Source organism: Manis pentadactyla, chromosome 2 (genome assembly GCF_030020395.1).
Source record: "Manis pentadactyla isolate mManPen7 chromosome 2, mManPen7.hap1, whole genome shotgun sequence".
Taxonomy (NCBI): Eukaryota; Metazoa; Chordata; class Mammalia; order Pholidota; family Manidae; genus Manis; species Manis pentadactyla.
This window is the reverse complement of record NC_080020.1, coordinates 156,257,078-156,283,618: the sequence shown is the minus strand read 5'-3', so window position 1 is coordinate 156,283,618 and position 26,541 is coordinate 156,257,078. Positions and strand designations below refer to the sequence as shown.

The window sequence follows — 26,541 nt, the reverse complement described above, 5'->3', positions numbered from 1 at the left end:
AAAACCACTCTAAAAGGTTTATTCAATTAAAAGTTACCATTATCAGAAATATTGGTACAATTACACTTTGCCCTTTTCATTCTGCTGAGACACACATCTTTCAAAGCATGTTAGAGCTCTGGTTAGCAGTTTACAGAGGATTTGCACGTATTCTTTCTAATGTCACAGCAGTCTTGCAGCACAGGTGTCCCCCTTTACATGTAAGGACGTTGGTGAAGATGGGACAGCTGCCCAGGCACCTGTCCCCAGGGGCCAGCATGGTGCCCAGCAGTTCTGCTGCCTCTGCTGGCAACGTTTGTCCCTCTGCCACATCATTGTGGCAGGTATTTAACTTCCATCTAGGATGAAAAACATTTCCTAACGGAGCTTATATCCATTTTTATTTATTAAAGCAACTTAAGCACAAGAAAACTTCACAAATACTTCCTTTGTATAGACTCTGTATTGCTTTGAGCCTTTTTTTTCATGTTGACATATTGTTCTTCTAAGGTTCTTTGCTGGTCTATGTTGATCACCTTCTTGGAGAAGGGGCCTTTGCCCAAGTCTATGAAGTTACCCATGGAGATGTGAATGATACCAAAAAAAAACAGAAATTTGTTTTAAAGGTAAGTGATCTGAGCAGTTTTTGGTATGGTATAGAAATGAATTTTAGAACTTGAGTTTGTCAGCCTCCTTTTGCTTTTTTTTTTTTTTTTTTTTTCCAAAAAAGTGCTTATTTCATTTAGGTCTATAGTCAGCAATTAAGAAACAAAAACTATCCTACAAGGATTTAGAATTGCTTTGCCATTAAAATTATCTCACAGCAAGCCCTATTCTTTAGCCAGAGTTCATAGCTTATCATCACTTTCCACCCCATATCCTCTATTGGGATGGAACTTCCTTTCTTGCTATCATTTTCCAGAATGTGAGACCAGATATGAATGTCACATACCCTATCTGCAGGTTCAGAAGCCGGCCAGCCCCTGGGAATTCTACATTGGGACCCAGCTGATGGAGAGACTAAAGCCAAGTATACGGCACATGTTTATCAAATTCTATTCTGCCCACTTTTTCCAGAATGGCAGTGTATTAGTAGGGGATCTCTACAGCTATGGAACATTATTAGTAAGTGTATTCACTTCTGTGATGTGAACATGAATCTGAACTACATTTTTGGTTTGTGTCTTACACATAAATTTTGTTAGAGATTTTATTGACGTAGCAGGTGGGGGCAAAGTTCTTCTCTTGAAATATTAATCCTGAGCAGCCAACTCAGGATTCTGCCTTCCATTGTTCCTAGAATGCCATTAACCTCTATAAAAACACCCCTGAGAAAGTGATGCCTCAGCCTCTAGTCCTCTTGTTTGCTGTCAGAATGCTCTACATGATTGAACAAGTCCATGGCTGCGAGATCATTCACGGAGACATTAAGCCAGACAATTTCATACTTGGAAACAGGCAAGTGGTATGCTTTTAATGGGGTTCTTCTCTGTTTCCCAGCAGCCTTTGTTATTTGTGCTCATGCATCCTGGCCCTTGTTTGTGTTTAATATAGATTTCTGGAACAGGACAGTGAAGGTGATGATTTATCTGCTGGCTTGGCCCTGATTGACCTGGGTCAGAGTATAGATATGAAACTTTTTCCAAAAGGAACTACATTTACAGCAAAGTGTGAAACGTCTGGTTTTCAGTGTACTGAGATGCTCAGTAACAAACCGTGGAACTACCAGGTATAGAACTGCGGTGAGAGATTTGAAAATATTTTCCTTTGTTAAACTTACTGTATTTTCAAAATGAATTTGGGGATCTAGTTAGTTTGAGCTGCTCTAGTCTTCTAGCCTTAGATTTAGACTATACTCCAGTGTTTTCAGTTATGACCATAATACACAGTGAGAGGCTTTGGAGTGCAGTTAGAGAACAGCCACCAGAGTCCCAGGGGAGGGAGTCATAACGCCCCCATGGAAGAGGGATTAGAGTGATGTTTGCCCCTGTGTGACAAAATGAAGAACTTGAGAAGGGATATGGTAATCCATGGAGAACAGAGCTTTCCAAGGGGCTGCCTCAGGAGGTGGTATGTTGTCGGCTTCCCCGGGAGCCTCAGCAAAGCCAGCACAGGCGTTCAGTAGGGTGGCTGAACAATGGCTTCCAGGCTCTTGAAAATCCTGTGATTAGTTAGCTTGCTGCCTAAAGTTAGAGAGGCCTCGGGTACACAGGTGTGTGTAGATTAGTCATCATGCATACCTGTACTTACTTTATAGATTGATTACTTTGGAGTTGCTGCAACAGTGTACTGCATGCTTTTTGGCACTTACATGAAAGTGAAAAATGAAGGAGGAGTCTGGAAGCCTGAAGGTCTTTTTAGAAGGTGAGTATTAGCTTTGGTGCTACCACGGAGAGAGAATAAACACAGTGGGGTGTTGGGCTCCATGGAAGATGGATCTCTGCCACGGCAAGGAAGACCCATGCCTGGGGAGCACAGTGCAGCCGCATGATCCTGGACTCCAGGCCAGCGCACAAGCCACCTTGCTTCACGGCTTCTGTTTCCCAGGTTGTGTTAGCAGCAGCCAGTGCCCTCAAAGAACCAATAAAGCTCCTGGCCAAGTGGCTGGCATTCTGTGCACCCAGAGAAATCACCCAGTGGCACTGACCTCGGGTTTGTGCTTGTTTTCTTGCCTGTGTGAGTGCAGATAATACTGATTCTGTTTCCCTCAGGTGTTTCTTAAAGAAGCAAAGGAATAATGTGTGTGACAGTGTTTGTAAGTTACAAAGCAAAGTGGTGAGGCAGGTGTCTATCACATGATGGGGTTTAAGTCCCATCCTTTGGTGACTTGAGTTTTTCTAAGACTGTTTTCCCATCTCTAAACTCATAGTGAAAATCAGTGACTAGACTAGAACCCCTCCTGTCACCTCAGATGTGGGTAGCTCTCTTTCTCCAGTGTCCGGTGGAGAGATGACTGTTAATCTTTGAACCGAGTATTTGGGGTATGCTTGTTCATTGTATCACTATACACTCTTAACTTTTTTTAAAGTGTAAAAACATACACAGAAAAATGAATTTGCATGTTTATACCCTGAAAAAGTTTAAGCCAGGCTTCCCTTACCCTCATATACACACATTACACACCCCGATAGGGGTGTGGATAAAGCCAGTTATAGTAACTTTATAAAATTTAGTGTCTCTGCATAAATAAGGCTAGATTCAGGCCCTGGAGGAAACCCAGAACAACCTGGTTTATTCTGCATGAGTCCTCACATTCAGAAAATACTTTATTCTTTTACTTGCTTTTAATCACAGGACTAGAGAGTTAATCAGGCTTCCATCTCTGACCACCAGTGTAGGGTAAAGCTCCCTGATGATAGCAGGATGAATTTCCTGTCTGAAACACAAATTTAGTTATGTTCTTTCTCCCCAGTACCTCAATTCTGTGTTCTGAGTTTTCTTCAGTTACTTTAACCATTACAGTGGTTGGAGCTCTGAGCCTGAGCTCTATTCCGGGTAGTCAGCCTGGTCCTGGCACTTATGCAGGTTGGCTCTTCAGAACCATTTGGCCAGATTATCAGGTTCTGGAGGTTTGGTATTTAAAGCAAGCAAGAGCAGATCAATGTTCTTTAAAAAAAAAATGTTTTTAAGGAAGTTTCCACTGAAAAGCCTATTACTAAATTAAGACTATGTATCGAAATCACTTTTTTGGAACAAGGTATATGGACATTTAATTGTATCTTTAATTTTCTCTTGTAAAGATTCAATATTTCAATTCTTGATGTATTAAGTTGCCTTTAGGGGAATTTGCTATGGCAGGCTGTCCAAGCCTGTGATGTCAGATGCTGGAGTGAGATTGCCCTACATGCGGAATGCTACAGTTTATCTTTTATTTATGCTTTGTTGCTTCAGGCTTCCTCATTTGGATACGTGGAATGAGTTTTTTCATGTCATGTTGAATATACCAGATTGCCATCATCTTCCATCTTTGGATTTATTAAGGCAAAAGCTGAAGAAAATATTTCAACAACACTATACAAACAAGATTAAGGCCCTACGTAACAGGCTAATTGTACTGCTCTTAGAATATAAGCGTTCTCGAAAATAAAATATGGGTCACTTTGTAAGTACTCTTAGGATATAAGCGTTCTTGAAAATAAAATATGAATCACTTTGTAAATGCTGGCCTGCCCACTTTGAACCTTGCTGTTTTCACATTTTTTGTTTATGTAGATGTTTCTTAAAAATAAAGTCCACAAAATTTAGTTGTTAGAAATATTTCAATAAAATATACATAGGAAAGGTCCCTAATGCAGCAGGCTGAGTGGGTTGCCCTTGGGTACAAGCATTCATGAGAATAATTTGGATGTGAACATTCTCTAAAATCACTTTTTAAACACTGACCTGTTCACTTTAAGCCACGGAAGTGCCAAGACAGCTTTTTTTTTCTTCCAAATTTACGTGTTCGTATAAAATAAAATTCCCTATATATATCCAAGAGACTTTTAAGTTTTTATGAATAAAATTCACTTGTCCTTTATTGTACCTGTTCTTCACTGCCACTCACAGGAAATATTACAGGTATAATCTTAGGCTTCTTTATTTTTTAAAAGTACTATTCAAAGGAATATCTGAGATCTTGAAAATAATCTTATAGACTGCATATATCATTAATTAGCTCTAAAATTGTAGCAGCCAATTTAGCATTTATTGACTTTTAAAACAAAGTGTCCTGTAACTTCACCTGACCTTCCTCCCTCCTTCCATGTCTCCCTTACCTCTTTTCTAGCATCCTTGAAAATAAAATGTGCTTCACTTTATAAATGCGGCCCATTTCCGTTAAGACGGAAACAAAGCTGAGGCAACACCCAATTCAACAATAGAGTGAATTGCTTCCTGCTCCTCTTATTCCCAGCCACCAGGTTCCCCACTTTTTGTGAGTCTTTTCAAAAATGATTCTATGTGTATTTCTATATATAATAATTTTCATACAACAAGAATGATTCTTTTTTTCACTTAATGAATAGCGGAGAATGAAACTACATCCAGAATGGTCTCATTCGTTTTAATAGCTGCATAATATTTGGTTATATGATGTATCTTTTGTACAAATTCCTAGAAGCAAAATTGCTGGGTCAGAGGTGAGTGCATTTAAAATTTTGTATCAATATTGGCAAATAGCTGCCAGCGGGCCTGCAAGGGCTCTGTTCTCCTGTCCCCATTAAGGCATCAGGCTCTCTGAACTGTGCTGACAGGTGAACAAATGCTCTGAACTAGGCCAAATATATTCATATACTCAAGAGTCGTGTTTCTGTTTTTCTCTAAACTCTGTCCTTTGTCCACTTCTCGATTGTTATCTTTCAGGTTACCTGTAGGAGGTGCAAATATTTGTCCCAATTTGTCATCTGTCTGTTGACTTAAAGATTTCTTTTGCCATGAAGAACTTTAAAAAGTTGTGTACTCTGATTTATAGTTTTAAATGGCTTTTATAGCTTTGTGTCTTCAAATGCCATCCTCAAAAAATAAGAAAAAGTCCCTTAATTTTTTTATACTAGTACTAATTTAAATACTTAAGACTAAATTTTAGTTGCTATTTTAAATCAGATGTAATTTTTCCCAATTTTTTTCTAGGCAGTAGTTATAATATATGAAACCTATTGAAAAGCTTTTCAATTAATTCTTACAAAGTTTCCAAGTAAGTAACCAACACTATGAAAATAATGCTTATTTTGCGCCTTTCCCATGCTTTCGCCAGTGATTTTCTCTTGCCGCTGCCCAGGACCAAGAGAAGAGAGCTAAGCAGTGGTGGGGCTGGACATCCGTCTTCTGCTTTAGTAGGAATTCTGATGTTTATCCAGTAAGTTTGTGATGCTGACTTGGTGTAGGCATTTTTAGTCATGCTGAAGAAGGACTCATCCATTTCTTTTGACAAACGTGAATCATAACACTTTTAGTTTTCTTGCCCATCTTTCCATCTGTACTTGACCAGCTATATGCCATTCTCTTCTATGAATGTACTATAATTTATTTAAACAATCTTCTATTGGCAGACACTTAATTGATTTCAGTTTTATTGCTACAAAAAGGTGAGTGCAAGTGCAAATGTGTGTGCAGGGTAAGATGGTAAATTGGAATTCCAAAATATGTTTTTATTTTGAAAATAAAGAATGCAACCTACATGATCCATTACACACATACTCAACTTGGAAGGAAGTTGAATATGATCCAGGGACAGACCTCATCAGACAAACCAACATTAAATTTACTTTTAAGGTTAATGTTGAAATTAAATTTCAACAGTGTTGTAACAACTGAGCACTGATAGAGCCAAGTTTGAGAGAGCCAAAAGGGGTTTTTTCCTTTTTAAGGGTGTAGTTTAGACTAAACTAATAGCTAAATGTCCGTCCATGACAGGCAGCTGTGAGTGCCTTCAGTCTTGGGCGGCATCCAGCCCGTTGACATGTCCTGTATCTCCACCAGCTCATTTGCCCTTCTGGGGTCTCCATCTTCTGTCACACTCCCAGACATCCTCCATGTAATTCACACAGCAGCCTAGACCTGACTGGTGTCATCATAGCACTGCTCTTGCCCACCTAGTGTCCAGTCAATCTGTGCCAAGGGCTGCACTTAAATGAAACTTCACAGTTTAGTTTACTAGCAACAGCCTTGTACCCAGGGAGGAAGGCTCAATGCAAAGTTATTTTAAGCACTTCACCCAAGTAGCTCTGTGTGTCCATTTCCTGGTACAAACTATAATGACCATTATTTTTTTTTTATTCATTTTATTATCATTAATCTACAATTACATGAAGAACATTATGGTTACTAGACTCCCCCCTTCACCAAGTCCCCCCCCACAAACCCCAGTACAGTCACTGTCCATCAGTGTAGCAAGATGCTGTAGACTCACTACTTGTCTTCTCTGTGTTGCACATCCCTCCCTATGCCCGCCCCCCATGCTATACATGCTAATCGTAAGGCCCCCTTTCTTTTTCCCTGCCCTTACCCTCCCTTCCCACCCATCCTCCCCCAGTCCCTTTCCCTTTGGTAACCGTTAGTCCATTCCTGGGTTCAGTGATTCTGCTGCCGTTTTGTTCCTTCAGTTTTTCTTTGTTCTTATACTCCACATATGAGTGAAATCATTTGGTGTTTGTCTTTCTATGCCTGGCTTATTTCACTGAGCATAATACCCTCTAGCTCCATCCATGTTGTTGCAAATGTTAGGATTTGTTTTCTTCTATGGCTGAATAATATTCCATTGTGTATATGTACCACTTCTTCTTTATCCATTCATTTATTGATGGACACTTAGGTTGCTTCCATTTCTTGGCTATTGTAAATAGTGCTGCGATAAACAGGGGTGCATCTGTCTTTTTCAAACTTGGCTGCTGCATTCTTAGGGTAAATTCCCAGAAGTGGAATTCCTGGGTCAAATGGTATTTCTATTTTGAGCTTTTTGAGGAACCTCCATACTGCTTTCCACAATGGTTCAACTAATTTGCATTCCCACCAGCAGTGTAGGAGGGTTCCCCTTTCTCCACATCCTCGCCAACATTTGTTGTTTGTCTTTTGGATGGTGGCGATCCTTACTGGTGTGAGGTGATATCTCATTGTGGTTTTAATTTGCATTTCTCTGATGACAAGCAATGTGGAGCATCTTTTCATGTGTCTGTTGGCCATCTGAATTTCTTCTTTGGAGAACTATCTGTTCAGCTCCTCTGCCCATTTTTTAATTGGATTATTAGCTTTTTCTTTGTTGAGGTGCATGAGCTCTTTATATATTTTGGATGTCAACCCTTTATCAGGTCTGTCATTTATGAATATATTCTCCCATACTTTTTGTTCTATTGATGGTGTCCTTTGTTGTACAGAAGCTTTTCAGCTTGATATAGTCCCACTTGTTCATTTTTGCTTTTGTTTCCCTTGCCCAGGGAGATATGTTCATGAAGAAGTCACTCATGTTTATGTCCAAGAGATTTTTGTGAATGTTTTTTTCTAAGAGTTTTATGGTTTCATGACTTACATTCAGGTATTTGATCCATTTTGAATTTACTTTTGTGTATGGAGTTAGACAGTGATCCAGTTTCATTCTCTTACATGTAGCTGTCCAGTTTTGCCAGCACCATCTGTTGAAGAGACTGTCATTTCCCCATTGTATATTCATGGCTCCTTTATCATATATTAATTGACCGTATATGTTTGGGTTAATATCTGGGGTCTCTTTTCTGTTCCACTGGTCTGTGGCTCTGTTCTTGTGCCAGTACCAAACTGTCTTGATTACTGTGGCTTTGTAGTAGAGCTTGAAGTTGGGGAGCAAGATCCCCCCCACTTTATTCTTCCTTCTTCCAAAGTAGGATTGCTTTGGCTATTTGGGGTCTTTGGTGTTTCCATATGAATTTTTGAACTATTTGTTCTAGTTCGTTGAAGAATCTTGTTGGTAATTTGATAGGGATTGCATCAAATCTGTATATTGCTTTAGGCAGGATGGCCATTTAGACAATATTAATTCTTCCTAGCCAAGAGCATGGGATGAGTTTTCATTTGTTAGTGTCCTCTTTAATTTCTCTTAAGTGTCTTATAGTTTTCAGGGTATAGGTCTTTCACTTCCTTGGTAAGGTTTATTCCTAGGTATTTTAATCTTTTTGATGCAATTGTGAATGGAGTAGTTTTCCTGATTTCTCTTTCTATTGGTTCATTGTTAGTGTATAGGAAAGCCACAGATTTCTGTGTGTTAATTTTGTATCCTGCAACTTTGCTGTATTCCGATATCAGTTCTAGTAGTCTTGGAGTGGAGTCTTTAGGGTTTTTTATGTACAATATCATATCATCTGCAAATAGTGACAGTTTAACTTCTTCTTTACTAATCTGGATTCCTTGTATTTCTTTGTTTTGTCTAATTGCCGTGGCTAGGACCTCCAGTACTATGTTGAATAACAGTGGTGGAGTGGGCATCCCTGTCTTGTTCCCGATCTCAGAGGAAAAGTTTTCAGCTTTCCACTGTTCAGTATGATGCTAGCTGTGGGTTTATCATATATGGCCTTTATTATGTTGAGGTAACTGCCCTCTATTACCATTTTTGTTGAGAGTTTTTATCATGAATGGATGTTGAATTTTGTCAAATGCTTTTTCAGCATCTATGGAGATGATCATGTGGTTTTTGTCCTTCTTTTTGTTGATGTGGTGGATGATGTTGATGGATTTTCAGATGTTGTACCATCCTTGCATCCCTAGGATGAATCCCACTTGGTCATAGTGTATGATCCTTTTGATGTATTTTTTAATTCGGTTTGCTAATATTTTGTTGAGTATTTTTGCATCTATGTTCATCAGGGATATTGGTCTGTAATTTTCTTTTTTGGTGGGGTCTTTGCCTGGTTTTGGTATTAGGGTGTTGTTGGCTTCATAGAATGAGTTTGGGAGTATTCCCTCCTCTTCTATTTTTTGGAAAACTTTAAGGAGAATGGGTATTATGTCTTCTTTGTATGTCTGATAAAATTCTGAGGTAAATCCATCTGGCCCAGGGGTTTTGTTCTTGGGTAGTTTTTTGATTACCACTTCAATTTCTTTGCTGGTAATTGGTTTGTTTAGATTTTGTGTTTCTTCCTTGGTCAGTCTTGGAAGGTTGTATTTTTCAAGGAAGTTGTCCATTTCTTCTAGGTTTTCCAGCTTCTTAGCGTATAGGTAGGTTTTCATAGTAGTCTCTAAGAATTCTTTGTATTTCTGTTGGGTCTGTCGTGATGTTTCCTTTCTCATTTCTGATTCTGTTGATGTGTGTTGATTCTCTTTTTCTCTTAATAAGTCTGGCTAGAGGCTTATCTATTTTGTTTATTTTCTCAAAGAACCAGCTCTTGGTTTCATTGATTTTTTTCTATTGTTTTATTCTTCTCAATTTTGTTTATTTCTTCTCTGATCTTTATTATGTCCCTCCTTCTGCTGACTTTAGGCCTCATTTGTTCTTCTTTTTCCAATTTTGATAATTCTGACGTTAGACTATTCATTTGGGTTTGTTCTTCCTTCTTTAAATATGCCTGGATTGCTATATACTTTCCTCTTAAGACTGCTTTCGCTGTGTCCCACTGATGTTGGGGCTTTGTGTTGTTGTTGTCATTTGTTTCCATATATTGCTGGATCTCCATTTTAATTTGGTCGTTGATCCGTTGACTATTTAGGAGCGTGTTGTTAAGCCTCCATATGTTTGTGAGCCTTTTTGCTTCTTTGTACAATTTATTTCTAGTTTTATGCCTTTGTGGTCTGAAAAGTTGGTTGGTAGAATTTCAATCTTGGAATTTACTGAGGCTCTTTTTGTGGCCTAGTTTGTGGTGTATTCTGGAGAATGTTCCATGTGCACTTGAGAAGAATGTGTATCCTGTTGCTTTTGGGTGTCGAGTTCTATAGATGTGTATTAGGTCCATCTGTTTTAGGGTGTTGTTCAGTGCCTCTGTGTCCTTACTTATTTTCTGTCTGGTGGATCTGTCCTTTGGAGTGAATGGTGTGTTGAAGTCTCCTAAAATGAATGCATTGCATTCTATTTCATCCTTTAGTTATGTTAGTACTTGTTTCACATATGTTGGTGCTCCTGTGTTGGGTGCATATATATTTATAATGGATATATTCTCTTGTTGGACTGAGCCCTTTATCATTATGTAATGTCCTTCTTTATCTCTTGTTACTTTCTTTGTTTTGAAGTCTATTTTGTCTGATAATAGTACTGCAACACCTGCTTTTTTCTCCCTATTGTTGGCATGAAATATGTTTTTCCATCCCTTGACTTTTAGTCTGTGCATGTCTTTGGGTTGAGGTGAATCTCTTGTAAGCAGCATATAGATGGGTCTTGTTTTTTTATCCATTCAGTGACTCTATGTCTTTTGATTGGTGCTTTCAGTCCATTTACATTTAGGGTGATTATCGTTAGGTATGTACTTATTGCCATTTCAGGCTTTAGATTCGTGGTTACCAAAGGTTCCAGGTTACTTTCCTTACTATCTAAGAGTCTAACTTAACTCACTTAGTATGCTGTTACAAACACAATCTAACGGTTCTTTTCTGTTTTTCCTCATTTCTCTTCCTCCTTCATTCTTTATATATTAGATATCAAATTCTGTACTTTTTGTCTATCCCTTGATTGACTTTGGGGATAGTTAATTTAATTTTGCATTTGCTTAGTAATTAGCTGTTCTACTTTCTTTACTGTGGTTTTATTACCTCTGGTGACAGTTATTCAACCTTAGGAACACTTCCATCCATAGCAGTCCTTCCAAAATAGACTGTAGAGATGGTTTGTGGGAGGTAAATTCTCTCAGCTTTTGCTTATCTGGAAATTGTTTAATCCCTCCTTCAAATTTAAATGATAATCTTGCCGGATAAAGTAATCTTGGTTCCAGGCCCTTCTGCTTCGTGCCATTAAATACATCATGCCACTCCCTTCTGGCCTGTAAGGTTTCTGCTGAGAAGTGTGATGTTAGCCTGATGGGCTTTCCTTTGTATGTGATCTTATTTCCGCTTCTGGCTGCTTTTAGCAGTCTGTCCTTATCCTTGATCTTTCCCATTTTAACTAGTATGTGCCTTGGTGTTGTCTTCCTTGGGTCCCTTGTGTTGGGAGATCTGTGGATCTCCATGGCCTGAGAGACTATGTCCTTCCCCAGATTGGGGAAGTTTACAGCAACTACCTCAAAGACACTTTCTATCCCTTTCTTTCTCTCTTCTTCTTCTGGTATCCCTATAATGCGAATATTGTTCTGCTTGGATTGGTCACACAGTTCTCTCAATATTCTTTCATTCTTAGAGATCCTTTTTTCTCTCTGTGCCTCAGCTTCTCTGTATTCCTCTTCTCTAGTTTCTATTTCATTTATTGTCTCCTCCACCATATCCAACCTGCTTTTAATATCCTCCATCGTGCTCTTCAACGATTGGATCTCCGACCTGAATTCATTCCTGAGTTCTTGGATGTCTTTCTGTACCTCCATTAGAATGTTGATGATTTTTATTTTGAACTCCCTTTCAGGAAGAGTCACGAGGTCCATATCATTTAAATCTTTCTTGGGAGTTGTATTAATAATTTTACTCTGGACAAGGTTCCTTTGGTGTTTCATGTTTGTATATGGCGCCCTCTAGTGACCAGAAGCTGTAGTCTCTGTAGCTGCTCAGCCCCTGAAGTAATGTCAGGGGTCGCAGGGGAGCAGTACTGGTGCCTGGGGGGAGGAAAGAGCTGTTGCCCACCTCCCGGCTCCTGTGCCTGTCTCCACTGCCTGAGCCAGTGGGCCAGGCACAGAGGTATAAGTTTTTGTCCCAGAGCAGCCAGATATGGATCCCTGCTTTCCACAAGCGACTGGAATCCCAGTCTCCCCAGTAACTGTGCCTGTATTAACTTTCCAACCCGGTAGTCATGCGAGTCTCATGAAAACACCATGAAATGTAGGTTTGTGCTCGCAGAACAGATCTCCAGAGTTAGGTATTCAGCAGTCCCAAGCCTTCCACTCCCTCCCTGCTCCATTTCTCTTCCTCCTGCCGGTGAGCTGGGGTGGGGGAAGGGCTCGGGTCCTGCGGAGCCCCAGTTCTGGTACGTTACCCCGTTCGGTGAGGTCTGCTCTTTTCTCTAGGTGTGTGCAGTCTGACGCCGTCCTCTTTCCTGTTGCTCTCTCAGGATTAGTTGCACCAACTGTATTTTCTAATTGTATGCAGTTTTAGGAGGAAGCCTCTGTCTCTTCTCTCACGCCACCATCTTTAATCTACCATCATTATTTAATCATAGATTACTTGTCTGGATTGCACACACACACACACGCTACACAGTTTGCATAAGGGAAATTCCGCGTCTAAAGGGCAACAAAAGTAGATGCAACTGAAGTCAGTGTTGGGAGGGCAAAGAAATTTCCAGGTCACTCAACTAATGAAACTGAAATTTCCCCAAGGACAGTGCTGGGTCTTATTCATGCTGTGTCTCTTGAGCTGAGAAGGGGCCCAGGTCATTCTAAATGCTCAAACATTGGCTAGACTCAGCCTAGGTTCAGAATCAGTATCCATCTGGGTTCAAGGCATTTCCCACCCATTCTTGACTCCCTGCTCCATGTTCTGAGTTGTAGCTAAGAAAGACATTCAGAGACTCCTGTTAGCAATGTCTTTTCCCCCTGTCTTATATCTGTGGTCTAAGGCAATGGCTCTAGTATTTATTTTTCCCTAAGATATACCTAGGAAACCACAAATGTGGCCTGTGCCTATCAGAAATAGCTCCTAGATAGTTGGGCATTTGGCACAATATGTAAATAGGCCTGCAAAGCTATTACTCCACACTTTTCTCTGCCACTGATCCTCAAAGTTGTCATCTTTGGGCCTCCTTTTTCTTCACCCCTCGTGTCAAACCATCTGTCCTGTTGGTTCTTTTCCAGAATGTTTCAGAAAACCCATTTCTGGATGGCTTAGGCTTTAGGCAGGCTAAGCTACTGTAACAGGACCCACGTGCACAGTGGTCAGAGAAGACAAAAATGATTTCAGTCTCCCACTGCAATTGGGGGGTGAGCAATCCTGTGCTGGCAGGAACTGTGCAATCCTCTGCAGAAGGCCTACAAGATGTCCTGGTTGTTGCCATTTCCCAGCCGGCGACAAGTGGAGGCAGAGCAGGGAGACTTCCCAAGGGTAGTACTAGCCAGGAGCAGACCCCAGTTGGGCTCACAGCCCAATCATGTTGCCACATCCCCCTGGCAGGGAGACTGAGGAATGAACTGCCAAGCTGGGTGACTAGTTCACTAAAAGGCCAGAGAAAGACCTGGAGAAAGGCTGCAATCCCTGTCACAACTCCCCCTATTAATCCTCTTCTTCCTAGATGTGTGAGCAGTAGCTGGGCCAGTGGGGTCCCCTGGTGGCCACGCGGGCTGCTGCAAGTCAGCAGTAATTGGGTCCAGAAAGTCTGACCCAGACTCTTGTACTGACAGACTCACAGATGCAGAAACAATACATAACAAGGTTTGCTCAATTATTGTTTAATATTGAACATGAGTAACAATGTATAGGTCCCTGAAAAAGTGAATTCTTCTGTAAGTCATGAAACATTAATGGTATGGAACACTTGGCAGCATTTCTGTGTATATGTACACACACACACCCCTCAACATGAAACAAAGACTGGTAAGTGAAAAAAGCAGGTTCTTGAACATACATGAACATGTCTTCCCACTTAGGATGAAAAATACAATCAGTGTATAATAATATGCATGATAATGGCTGTAAATGGGTAGATTTTGTTCCAGAAGGATAAACAACACAGCAGTTATACTGGGAAAGGGGTGTCAGATAATGTGTAGAAGAATGAAAGGGGGTGGAAGGAGGAGAAGGAAGAAAAAGGCCACTTTTTACTCTTATTTCTGTACTGAATTTTTTACAATGCATCATAAAAAATGGCCAGCATATTTTCCAATTTAGAAAATTAAGTTGCCACTCAGTACTTTCAGTTTAATTCTTTACATAATAATAAGTGTTAGATAAAGAAATAAGAGAGGTCTGGTAGGATGGCAGGACTGCACAAATCCCGTTAGATAGGTCGGCAAGGTCCCCCTCCTGGGAATCTTCATGATAATGGAATTCTAAGGCACTGATGCCCAATCCCAGGCAGAGTTTTAAACTGGGAACAGCAAACGCTGAGACAGCACTGAGCCGGCATTCCACCGGTCACCTTCCTACAGGCACCAGGTGTGGGAGGGAGGTACCATTTGTGTCAAATGCAGGTGAGGAAATGGGGCTCACAGAGGTTAAGTGGTGTGGCCAGTGAGGAACCAGATATGAAGCCAGACAGTCTAGCCCCAGAGTCAGTGCAAAATCCTGGCTTTGCTCCTATACCAGAGGTCACCTGCAGAACGGAGGAAACAAAGTCCCTCCCAAGCTAGTGTCATGTGTATCGACACATGACTCAAAGCATGACTCAGGCCTCACTGCACCCAAAGACCTCAGCTCATGGAGATGTGTTCCCACCAACTCCCCTGCCATATGGTGGGGCCATGACGAGGTACAGAAAAATGAGGAGTCACACCCAGACAACTCTGGAAAGGATTACACTTGCTCAGAATGCAAATACCATCCAAGTAGTCAGATTCGTATAAACAGAAGGTGGGATGGTAGTTACCAGGGGAGGAGCGAAAGGGGAGTATAGTTTAATGGTCACAGTTTCATTTGGGGTGGAGGGAAAATTCCAGAGATTGGTTGCATATAGATATGAATATGCTTAAAACTACTGAACTATACACTAAGAAATGGTTACAATGGTAAACTTTATGTGTATTTACCACAACTTAAAATTTTTAAATAAATGAACTTTAAAAATCCTTTTTAATTTTCCAGAAGGAGCATGTCACTGTACTGGGATATTTGCAGCTGGGGAAAGTAACCTCAGAGAGTGACTTACTCAAAAGTCTTGCTATAATTGTAATTTAATTAAACATTGAGAAACTCCCCCTGAAAAAGAAGCAATTTTACAGAATTTTATTTTCATGTTTTTCTTCATTTTGAATAAACACTGCATCTAAAAGCTACTATACTAGAATGTATTCTTTTACTATAGTTATTAAAAATTTATTTGTGCAACATTGTAGCACAGTATTTGTTTAATAGAATAGCAAAATATATAAAATAAATGAAAAGCTTTTATATGCCCACGGAAAGGACTCTGCACATGTACTTAAAATGTGTATGATAAATGCTCCTCTCAATCTCTTCCTTTCCTCTCCTGACTTCCACAATCAGACTTCAGAATGACCCCAGGTGGGGCACACAGAGACAGCCTTTCCACACCCTTCAACTGGCTACTCAGGGTGAGTGGAATGGGTTCACAGGATTATCAGAACACAGAAGGGAACCTGGCCTGGAAACACATTCTCTAGGTAGCATATGCACAAAGTGATAACAGCTTATCTTGATTTCCAGTTGTGGGCCCACAGCCCAGAATCATGCACTGTTTTCAAAACTGGGATTCTTGGGATATATGTCACTGGGTGAGAAGTTGAGAATCTCATCCAAGGAAGGGGCTTCATCCTCCGGGGCAATTTCAGACTCAAACATCTGCTGCAGCAAGGTGTCCACAGTCCTGTACTCTAGGAGGAAGGAGAAAGGCACATGCAAACTGGTGCTTTGGGCCAGCGGGGAGCAACTGACCAGGGTAGAGCGAGGCTTTCCTGAAGGATGGCCTCCGAGTCGAAGATGATGCTTGGCATGGGAGCCACTCTTTGAAAGGAAGGATGAAAATGTCAGAAAAGAAATCACTCATCCTTCCTGGTGCTGATCCCACTGAGCTGTCCAGCCATTGAAGGCTCTGGAGCCCAAGGAGAAGTCCTTGAAGGAGGGAGGAGGACAGCCACCCTGCTGGGGCTGCACACTCAGACCACTGTTCTTGCCATCTGTCACACTCCTCAGTCTGCATTTATTTTGTCATGGGTGCTCCAGCCAACCCAAACTGACATTCAGGTTGGTTTGCATTTACTCAGCCAATTGTTAATCACTGAGAATTAATAAAGCAAATAAACAGTTGTTGAGGGTCCCCATGTCTGATGCATGTTGTAAGGCCCTGGGGACACAACAGAAAGCAAAAAGGACACAGCTCTGCACACATGCAGCCGAGCTTTGAGTCTGCAAAGAAGACAGATGGTGACCCAACAATCCCTTGACAATAAACATGCAGCAGGCATGGCGGGTCCTGGAAGGAAGGAAGAGAAGCTGAGATAGAAACCGGGCATGGGGGCTGCAGAGGCCGTGGCAGGGGATCATCTTTATCTTAAGAATGGAAAGCCACTGAAGGTCAGATCTGCATTCTAAAATCACCTCACTGGCTGCAGTGAGGAACACAGTTTGGAGGAAATTTTGTACTGGGTTAGAACTTACTTTTTGATGCAATTCTGAAGTACAGCCCTTTCAAAGTCTTCCTTTTGTTGTCTCCATCATCTCCATGAAAGCCACTGTCCTTGGATTCCATGTTATCAATGAGCTTCCCATCCTGCATTTCTTCCCTTCAAGGACAAAGAGACCACATGAGCAGGGTCAAGTCCCTTGGCCATGTCCTCCGAGCCCTGGCCCCCTGTCGTCATCTAGCCACAGTCAGGGCTCTCATCCAGCCAGTGTCCCTGAGAACTGGCTCTTAGAGATTGCAAATGACCAGGATCTTTCTAAAAGATTGGGCTCTTCTAAAAGTCTGTGAAGGGAAACACACTACTCACTCTTGGATTCCCATTCTGAGCTCTTGAATCTTCTTCTCAATGGCAGTTTCTACTTCACTTTTTTCTAATGAATATGCCACAAAAAATGCTTCCAAGATGAATGCTATGAAAATACTGAGAAAGAGTAAGAGGGTCAGGGTGTTAGGTGGGGTCAAGCGGTCTGGGTGTTAGGGAATCCTGGCTCCAAGGGATGTCTGAGCCCAAATAGCAAGGCAGCCTATAGTTGCAAAGAAGAGGCAACACGGAGGAGAGAAACGACAGACACGTCTCTCAAAGATGGGACACAACTTCCATTTGGGAACCATCCTTTAGATCCTATTTAAACAGTGCATATAAAAGAAAATGGTATTTATTTAAGGGAAAGCTTAGACTAATTGTTGATAGATAATTCTTCATGAAAATTTCATGTTTCTGCACAGTCTGGGTCCTCTGAGTAAAGGCATCAAGAGCTAATTTTGGAATCTTTGTCTTCAGACACGTTCCAGGATAGTAAGGCTTAGCAGTGCCTCCCTCTGCAGAGACAGTCCAGGGGAGCAGAGATAAAGCTCCTACGCTCCCCTGCGATCTGTTGACATTCCAAAGTAATAATAAGATCTCTCTCTTTCCCTGTCTCCAGATGGGAGGGTGGGCAGGTCCCCAGCAGCCCTACTGATATAAGATCAGAGTTTCCTCATTTTGGAGTCCCTTCCTGCCCTGTAGCCCCTCCAGCTGGTGCTCACCACATTGTTCAGGGGGTTTAGGGCCCAGATAACTGATAGAGGGCTTCCCAGCTCTGACTGCAGTTTTTGCCATAAGTAATAAACTGTCTTTGTCTCTGACCCAGGGTGCCCTGCTTTCTGTCAGTGTACACAGGTGGCAGATGAACCTGTTAGCTTGCAAGTGGGGGAGAATCTCATACCCTTCACTGTTTTTGACTTAACAGTGATGACACAGAGCCCAGGCTGTCAGAGCACCACACGCTTTAACTGGAGCAGAGCAAAAAAAACCCCTGCAGTCTTTTCCCATTATTGCCTCCACCAGCCCCAGCCCTGGGACCCAGACCTCTTTAAGTGGCCCCCAGGGAGGCGTTTCTCTGTTCCCATTAGTATTGCATTCAGGCTGCATAGGACAAGCAGGCCTGATTTGATTAGAGCCACCTGTGGGGTTTCCTCTCTTCCCCTCTGTTGACTAGGACATTACCAAGGCATTATTGACCAAAGCAGCCCCAATGTGACAAGGCACTGGCGTTGAGCTGTCACCCCAGTAACTGTGGGCCCCAGGCGCTGAGAGGGGTATGACAGCCAGAACACGGCTCTGGGAGAGAATCCCAGGGGTCTGGGTACTCAGGTTCTGGTCCCACGAGAACCAGGGACCTAGAATCAGGGACTGTGAAGCTGGACCGGAAGCCCTTTGGAGAGGTGATATGTCACAGCCACTTTCAAATACTGAGACCTCCGCTGGGAGGGGTCAGGACAGAACTGGAACCAGTGACCCAGGGGCACACTGCCCTTCTGCCTCTGCAAGGACAGTGGAGGCTCCATGCAGGGAAGGGCGGACAGCATTCTCAGGGAGGCCTTCATGGTGAGCCCGCCCCAGTGGGGAAGGGGAGGCGGCCTGGCCAGGACCCGAGTCCTGACCCAAACACCTTCTGAGGCTGAGACGGGTACCATATGCCCACGTGCACAGTGCTGGCAGACACTATGGCAAAACAGGTGTGAACAGAGGTACGACCTCTTCCTTCCCGTGCCCTCCCACCTAGCACGGCATGCGACCTACCCACAGTGTGGGCTGGGGAGGAGCAGGGAGCAGGTGGAAGCGCCTCCACATTCTGAGAAAGGAGAGCTGCAGGGGCCACCAGGGCAGGAGGAACTCACTTAACAATGAGGATGACAACCACGACGTGGAAGCCGATGAAGTACAGCTTCGCTGCCTGATGAGTCACCAGGGCAAAGCCGCCGGCAAGGAGTCCGAGGCTAAGGAACCAAACCTTCAGGCCCGCGGTGGGTCCCCTGGGCTCAGGGACACCAGGACGGCATCCCCTTCCCGGAAGTCTCTCTCAGCGACCCCTGCCCAGCCCCGGGGAGCAGCAGCCCCTGTGGCAGACCACCTTCTCGGAAAGGATATTGTGCCACTGGTTCACCACCGTGAGCTCCACGAGGAGGATGAACGAGGAGGCCAGGTCGTTGAAGTTGTTCTTGCAGTATTTGTCTCGGGCGAACGCCGAGTCTTTTAGGGCCGGGTTCCCACACACCAGGGCATCAGGGGTGGTGGCGTTCGGGCCGAAAAACCGGACCTTGCCATGGAACACTTCCATCCCGATGATAGCAAACACGTAGTAGACCACCTAAGACCGTCAGTGGGCACATGACCCGCAGACCCCGGGGGAGGCACGTGCAGGATGCGGGACCGTGGACACCTGGCCATGGCCAGAGGCCCCGCAGATTTGGCTGCTGCTCTTGTTCCGGGGATGGCTGCCCAGCCAAGAGTCCCGAAATGCATCGGGAAGAGGCTGACCAATCGGCCTCCTTCCAGAGAAGCCCAAGCTGCCCGGGCGGGAGACAGGGAGGACCTGGCCAACTGGACCACTCTGTGTCCCTACCATGGATTCCATTTACAAAGTCAAAACAAAGCTGCTAGCAAGCTGGTGGATAAAATATATTCAATAAATAAGAGCTAGTCCTCTCGGAAAAAATTAAAGTTGGAGCTTTACCTTGTTTTTTATACCAAAATAAATTTCAGTTACCAAAGGCTCAAATGTAAAAAAACAGAAAGTAACAAAAAAAAAGTGAGTAGAAAAGGCCTTGCTAAACATGACATAAAACCTAAGCACTAGAAAATAAAAAGACTGGCAAAAATGACTATGTAAATGAATTTAAACTTACATACAGCCAAAAAAACACAAGAAGCCTTTATGTAGGAAAAAAAAGTGACAGGTAAGGAAAAATAACTGCTCTGTATACAACTTACCAAAAGCTTGCTCCTTAATAGGCAAAACATTTCTATAAATCATATATTAAAAAGAAAAATAAATAATAGAAAAATGGACCAAGGATAGAAATAGGCTATTTATCAAAAAATTAGCATAAGCAGCCAAAAGAACATGGAAAAGACTTCCAGCTTTCTGAATAACTGAAGAAGTACATGTCAGAGCCACACACTTGCTGGCCTATCAGATGAAAACATGGAAATGTTTAATAAACCCCAGTTGCGAGGCCTGCATGGCCACAGAGGTTTTCATACGCTGTCCTTTGGAGTGTAGGAGCACATCTTTTGGAAGGCAATTTGCCTCCACGATCCAAATTTTGAACACATCCACCTTTTTTTGGCCTAGCAGTTCCATTCCTGGAATGTATCCAAGAGATACAAACAACAAAGCACAAAGATACATGTGTGAGAATGGTCTTCACCACAGCACTTGGGTGAAACCAAAAAGGTGAAACCACCTCACCATCTGTCTGTAGAGGGCTGGCCTTTTGCTTTCTGGAGTCCCCCATCAGTGGGACACATTTAACCATAGCAGAGCCTATAGGCATGTGCCTCCAGGACATATGACAAAGATAGTGGGTCCAAGAAAAGCTGTGCAGCATTTTGTATGGACTATCCCGTCTGCCTAAACAACGAGCTGGATGGGTGCCTGCCTGTGTGTGCCATGCCTGTTGCACCCACGGTAATGGTCAGTAGGAGTAAGGAGGAACACTTGATAATGGCTATCTCTGGGAAAGGAGCAGGGGTGGGAATGGGTGACTTGCAGTCTACCTTTCATTCTTCTCTACTCATTGCCTTTTGTACCATTATAACAGAAAAGAAAAATAAGTACCCCATAGCAGCCTGCCCACTGATATTTGAGCTCCCCCATCCATGGTGCAGAATCCCTTGAGTGGGAGACACCAGCCCCCTGGAGCCTTGTGTGGCACAGGTGTTCTTTCCTTCAGGGATCTTGAGGGCAGGTGGGCTTTCTCAGCAGAACAAGAAGGATCTGAGGCCTGGGGGTAGCAGAGTCAAGAGCTAGAAGAAGCCTACATTCCTGAGGACCACCTGCCAGCTAGGAACACCCACCCCGGTGGTGGGGTTGGGGTGAGGGTGCAGAAGAAACTCCGACTGGGTGAGCCCACTGAAGTTGTGATGTCTTCACAGTAGCCAGTGTACCTTCACTGAGAGAGGCCCAATGTCCCTAGACAGTTGCTATTTCCAAAAATAAGAGTTATAGAAATAACTACTGGCAACCAGCGAATCTCATTTCCTTCATCACCCTTTCTTTCCCTTGCATAAATAAAGTAAGGCTGACTTGAGAGTTGCTAAGAAGGAATGTCTCGGTGCTTATTTCACATAGAGCAGCAAGGAGAACACCCCCTTACCAAGACAAGTCCACCAAACGTCAGCATCGCAGGGCCGATGTTAATCAAGGTGGTCATGATGACCCGGAATCTAGGGTAAAACAAAGTTTCGGGCACAAGGCAGTAGATAAGATGTAGGACCAGCACCTCCCAGCATGCCCAGTCTGATGCCCCTTGCCCAGTCCTGAGCCCTCTCTGAATACTGCAGGGGTCTGCCTTTAGGATTTTGTCAGGATCAGCCTATCTGCGAAGCTGAGGGGTGAGTTATCATGTAGGGGTGTAGCAAAGCAAGGCAGTTTTAAAAAACATAAGAAAGGCAATCACAGAATTTTGCTGGTAAGAAGGAGGTGGGTGTTGAGGCTGAAAAACCATTTGCCGTCTCAGCTTTTCTCTCCCCACCTTTTTCTCCATCAAAATCCAGCCTGTTTTAAGGCTGACCTGGAGGCTTAAAATGATGCAATCACCTTCTGGAGGTGCAGACCAGTCCTGGGAGGGAAGCATCTCCCCACATCCTTTGAAAGGAACCCTATCAAAAACAGGCAGAGTTTATCCACGCTTTGGGGTCAGGATCCTGGGTTGCCTCTTTCTCGCTGTGCACTACTGGGAGAGTTACTCAGCCTCTCTGAACGTCATTGTCATCACCTGTGATCAAGGGCTAATCAAAGCCCTACACAGAGGGTTGTGGGAGGGACTTACGACATCAGCTGCCTTCATGACCACTGTTATTCAGGCGCTGTGCGGCAGGGGGACATGGGGACAAATCCCCACCCTCACAGAGCTGCCCTCTGAGTGCTCTTTGCCTTTACACGGGCTCCCTCCGCTCCCCACCATTGCCAGAGAAGCCCAGGTCCTCCACACAAGTTGCATTCTGGGTCCCTAGCTGGGTGTGGCTGCAGTTCCGAGGCAGGAGTGGTCCCCACCAGGCCTGGCAGCCACCCCAGCACGGCTGTCACTTCATCATTACCTCTGGATGCTGACAATGACCCTCAAGAGCCGCAGTATTCTCAGTACCAAGACGATGTCCAGTATCTGCTGGCTGTTGTATTTTCTTGCTAGAAAAAGAATACAGTCATTTAACATTCCATTTTCTGAGAACCTCTGGCTTGTCCCTTTATTCAAGGAGGCCTGAGACTCTGTGGGCACTGGGGAAGTTGCGGCCGTACTTCAAGACCAGGACGATGGCTCTGAGCCGTGAGGATGTGAGTGCCGCCCCAGATCACTAGCTCCCCCAGCAAACCACACCACACTGGCGAGAGTGGGACCCGGGCAGTCCTGCAGGCCCTAGAGCTAAATGGCGAGTGTAGGTGGAGACTTCAGATGGTCATCAAGAAGTGACTGTGGGTGCAGCTGAACAGATCACATCTCAGCACGCCCTCCCTTCCCCAGCACTCACTCCAGAGTCATGGGAAGAAGCTGCACTCTCTCTAAGCAACCTGCGGTGCTGTCTATGGGAAGGAGTGTGCATGGCAGCGGTGGTATGTGTGGGTGGGGCCACAGGAGGGTAGAGAGAAGAGGGTGGTGAGCAGGGAATGAAGCCAAGTTCCTGCTACAGCTGGACCCTGAGTGGGCGCAGGGGGAAAGGTGTGGAAGTTAGCCCTCAGACCAAGGGCGGTGCGGGAGAGGAGACGGCAGGTCTGTGATGGACGCCTACAAATGGCATCTCTAATATACAGCTACACACACAGGGAGTCACCAGCCTGCTCCAGAACATGCAGCATTTTTACTAATTCTCTTGTGTCCCCTCCTCCTCCTCCCAGAGGCTTTGGTGGTGCACAGCAGTTGTCTGACCGAGACTACTGATTGGATGCGTGATCCTAGAGGGCGTGAAGCTGCCCGTCCGTGAGCGGCTCTGACCTGGCTGAATGGTGGTGGTGGCCACAGTGGCCAAAAGGGCTGCGATGATGATCAGCGTGTCAAACCTGACGGGGAGGAAGCAAAGTCAGTGACAGATCAAGGAAAAGGCTTACCAAGCTCAGGATACAGTGAATCCCGGGAAAACTTTGAATCCAGTATCTCATGCAAAGCAATGACCCAGCCATAAAACTGATTTCCATAATTTTTAGGACAGTAGATACAATGTAGGAAGTGCTATGTTTGAACAATCTGATGATCCTTCACTGGATGCTCCAATGAACCATGGGAATTTGTAGGGGGCTTACTTCAGCCAATTCATACCCCTTTGTCTTCTAAAGTAACTACATATCTATAAGAATACTGTGATACATATTCAGAATACATAGTATAATCTTTCTTGGTATTAATTTTACTAAACGCATTGTAACTTTTTAATTAAAAGGGAAATTCATCACGTCCTTACTTTTCTTTCTGACAATGGTGTCAAAGGACAATGGAGCCAAAGCATTGGACGACACTGACCAGCTCCCCTTTGGCCGCATCACATCCTAGCAAGTTTCTTGGCACTGAGAACAATGACTGCAGAGATCCAACCCTGCTGAGTCCTACTTAGGTCAGGCCTGCATATTGTATCTTTGTGTCCCCCAGTGCCTAACACACAGCATTCAGGTGATGGTTTGCAACCAGGCGGTACACAGCCTGGAGAAAAGAAGGTCATGGGAGATACATCCAGCCCAGAAAAGAGCTTGTTAACAATTCTCATTGTTCAGCCACACAGGCCAGGTTTTCTGATAACAAGACTATGGAGTTGCGGAAGGAACTGCCTGGTGGGGTATGACATTCTAAGGACCTTTCCACCCCAAGGTGTCCTCATCTGTGATGCTCATTTTAGCCAGAGTCAGTTCAAACTGACATTATACATAATAACTTTGAGGAAGCCAGATATACTCCCACCCACAAGGTGTTGTTATCATATGCCTCAAGAGGCAGATGGAGCTTGGGAAACTAAAACTATATTCCCCGAGCTGTGAGGGCAAGCCCCTTCTCCCCACTCCCCAGAACCCACATGCTCACCAGTTCCAGAACTGCTTCCTTCCAAAATAGACTCTGGGCTCGAATGTGTACAGTTTCAGGAGAATCTCAATAATGTAGAGAAAAAGGAAAACCCATTCTGCATAGGATATGAAGGGGTTTTTCTCTTCCAGAGCAATGAATATGGCATTTATTAGAATGATGACATCATAAACCCAGACAAAAGCCCTGCCATGAGGAGAAAAAGATGACATCGTGTCACGCCACATTTCAGTGAAAGGAGCACCTTCCGGTAGAGGAACGACTGTGTTTCCCCCCAATGTGATGAATACAAGGTGCTCCCCACCCCCCACCACACACACATACACTCACACACATACACACACACTCCTCATGTAAGGAAAGTTCACAGCATGGCCAGGGGCCTGCAATCCCCGTGCTTCCCCCTGATACTGGCACAGCCTGTGGCACCAAGGAGAAGGTGAGGACAGAGCGAGACGGGGCAAGAGGCATGGTTCCCCGTGCATCCCATGGATCTCCCTCCGGGGGCACAGCACCTGATCAGATGAAAGCTTAGGCAGAATCAGGGGGCGAGGAGATGGTTTAGGGCTTAGCACAGGATCATTACACCTCTGTTTGGCTAAAGTCCGACATAGCATCTCTAGAATGCTTTCCAAGCCTCCCTGAGAAATCAAGAACCCCGATGGAGCAGACAGCTGATTTGTAGCTTTGGTGATAAAACATATTCGGCCTAGCTTTAACAGATTACCCTGTTTGTAAAGCCACTTGAGAAAAAATTGACCCCATCCCACTTGCCTGTGCCGAACCACCTTCTGTACCCAGAGGCTTGTGGACGACTGGTACAGCCGAGGCATCCAAGCTTCCAGCGGGTGTCTCTTGATGTTGACAGTGACCACCTGAATGTTGAGGAGGTCAGCCAAGCGTAGAAAGTTCATTTTGTCTGCAATGAAAAAATGACCCTAAAATACATCGCCACTGTGACATTAAGATTCAAAGGGTGAAGCCAGGTCAGCACAGACTCTTGGATCTGCATTTCACAGGTAAAGACCTGAAGCCTCAAACGGTGAAAGCCCAAGGCCAAGGAGTCAGCGAGTGGCAAGCCTCCCACCTGTCCTCACAGACCCTCGGCCAACCCAAGCATGACATGTTGCTAGTTTACAGACACCACCACCTCATTTCCTGCCTTTCACCCACTTTTGGCCTCACACAGGCCATCGCTGCTTGCAGTGTCTGCCTGAATGCCTTTCCAGCCCCACCCCACCTCCCCTTCCGCTCCATGAAGCCTCCAGGGCAGAAGTGATCCACACCCTGCCTCCTGAGCCCCAACCCTCTTCTCTGCCACTGTCCCTTCTGCCCCTTCGCAGGGACTCACTCCAACCCAGAGCTTCCACATCATGTCAGCCCACCACCAGCCAGAGCACAGTAGGCACTTTCTTGACCAGCTAGAACCTCCCAACTGCTGAGTGGGTGCCGTCTGACACCCTGCAGCCCCGCTGAATACCCAGGCCAGCAGGGCACCTCCTTCCCACCAGGCAGGCTGGGTGCTGACCATGACTCAACTGGACGGGTTCTAAACCTGTATATGCATGAACTTGAACTATCACATCAGTGGATGAAATCAGAATGTGCAAAGAGTGTTGCTACTTTTCTGAAAACTAAGTTGAGATTTAGGAGCTAAGTTGAAGTTTGGAAACTTCAAAGAAAGTGGCTGAAATAAATTGCAGGTGCGTATCAGCTGAGACGACTGCCCAAGACAGGCAGGAGCTTTTCAGTCCTAGAGAGCTTCTCATTTAGAGGGCCTGGCACATGTCAGGTCTCCAGGTCAGGTTTTGGAAGTAAGTCACGAATCATGGTCCTACAGGTGTCAGCGCAGTGTGGTCTGCACCAGAAAGGATACAGCGCTGCTGTCAACAGACACCCAGCACAGAAGCCTCAGTGCTCTCAGAGGTGTGGCCCCGCCAGAGTGAGGAGCTCAATCAGACAAAGACTCCAGCAAGAGTCAGCATTCATCAAGTGTACTTTCCCTAACTGGTGGGTGGTCCTAGGAACATGAAAGGACAGGAGTCCATCAGGTTAGATGAACTGGGTCTTTGGAGTTAGAAGGAACATATATACCCACTCAGCTGGACATGCAGCCTCAGAGAATTAGGTGACATGGGAGCTTGGATCCAGGG

The 26,541-nt window shown here is 44.3% G+C and overlaps 2 protein-coding genes across 7 annotated transcripts in view; one reads left to right on the top strand and one right to left on the bottom strand.

Moving 5' to 3' along the window:
• Positions 1-4,469, top strand: part of BUB1 (BUB1 mitotic checkpoint serine/threonine kinase) — a 43,923-nt gene extending 39,454 nt beyond the window's left edge. The window contains exons 21-26 of one of the 4 annotated variants that reach the window (XR_005032420.2): positions 490-605; positions 943-1,104; positions 1,280-1,437; positions 1,534-1,721; positions 2,237-2,343; positions 3,871-3,892. Coding sequence is in view for 3 of the 4 variants with exons in the window: in XM_057496990.1 (XP_057352973.1) it covers positions 490-605; positions 943-1,104; positions 1,280-1,437; positions 1,534-1,708; positions 2,237-2,343; positions 3,871-4,066 (914 nt within the window). In the remaining variant the exon portion in view is untranslated. Of the gene's footprint in view, positions 1-489; positions 606-942; positions 1,105-1,279; positions 1,438-1,533; positions 1,722-2,236; positions 2,344-3,870 lie in introns of all 4 variants that reach the window. The other 3 variants (XM_057496990.1, XM_036924129.2, XM_036924130.2) reach the window with 3 other exon arrangements.
• A 9,446-nt stretch (positions 4,470-13,915) lies between these two features.
• The window catches only part of LOC118931546 (two pore calcium channel protein 1-like), a 35,396-nt gene continuing 22,770 nt past the window's right edge, over positions 13,916-26,541 (bottom strand). Inside the window, exons 10-19 of one of the 3 annotated variants that reach the window (XM_036924127.2) lie at positions 25,163-25,307; positions 24,389-24,574; positions 23,315-23,379; positions 22,425-22,512; positions 21,482-21,551; positions 19,251-19,470; positions 19,001-19,091; positions 17,148-17,261; positions 16,816-16,940; positions 13,916-16,161 (exon numbers count right to left, since the gene is read on the bottom strand). In XM_036924127.2, coding sequence (XP_036780022.2) covers positions 15,992-16,161; positions 16,816-16,940; positions 17,148-17,261; positions 19,001-19,091; positions 19,251-19,470; positions 21,482-21,551; positions 22,425-22,512; positions 23,315-23,379; positions 24,389-24,574; positions 25,163-25,307 — 1,274 coding nt within the window. In that variant the 3' untranslated portion in view covers positions 13,916-15,991. The remainder of the gene's footprint in view (positions 16,162-16,815; positions 16,941-17,147; positions 17,262-19,000; positions 19,092-19,250; positions 19,471-21,481; positions 21,552-22,424; positions 22,513-23,314; positions 23,380-24,388; positions 24,575-25,162; positions 25,308-26,541) is intronic. The other 2 variants (XM_036924128.2, XM_057496989.1) reach the window with 2 other exon arrangements.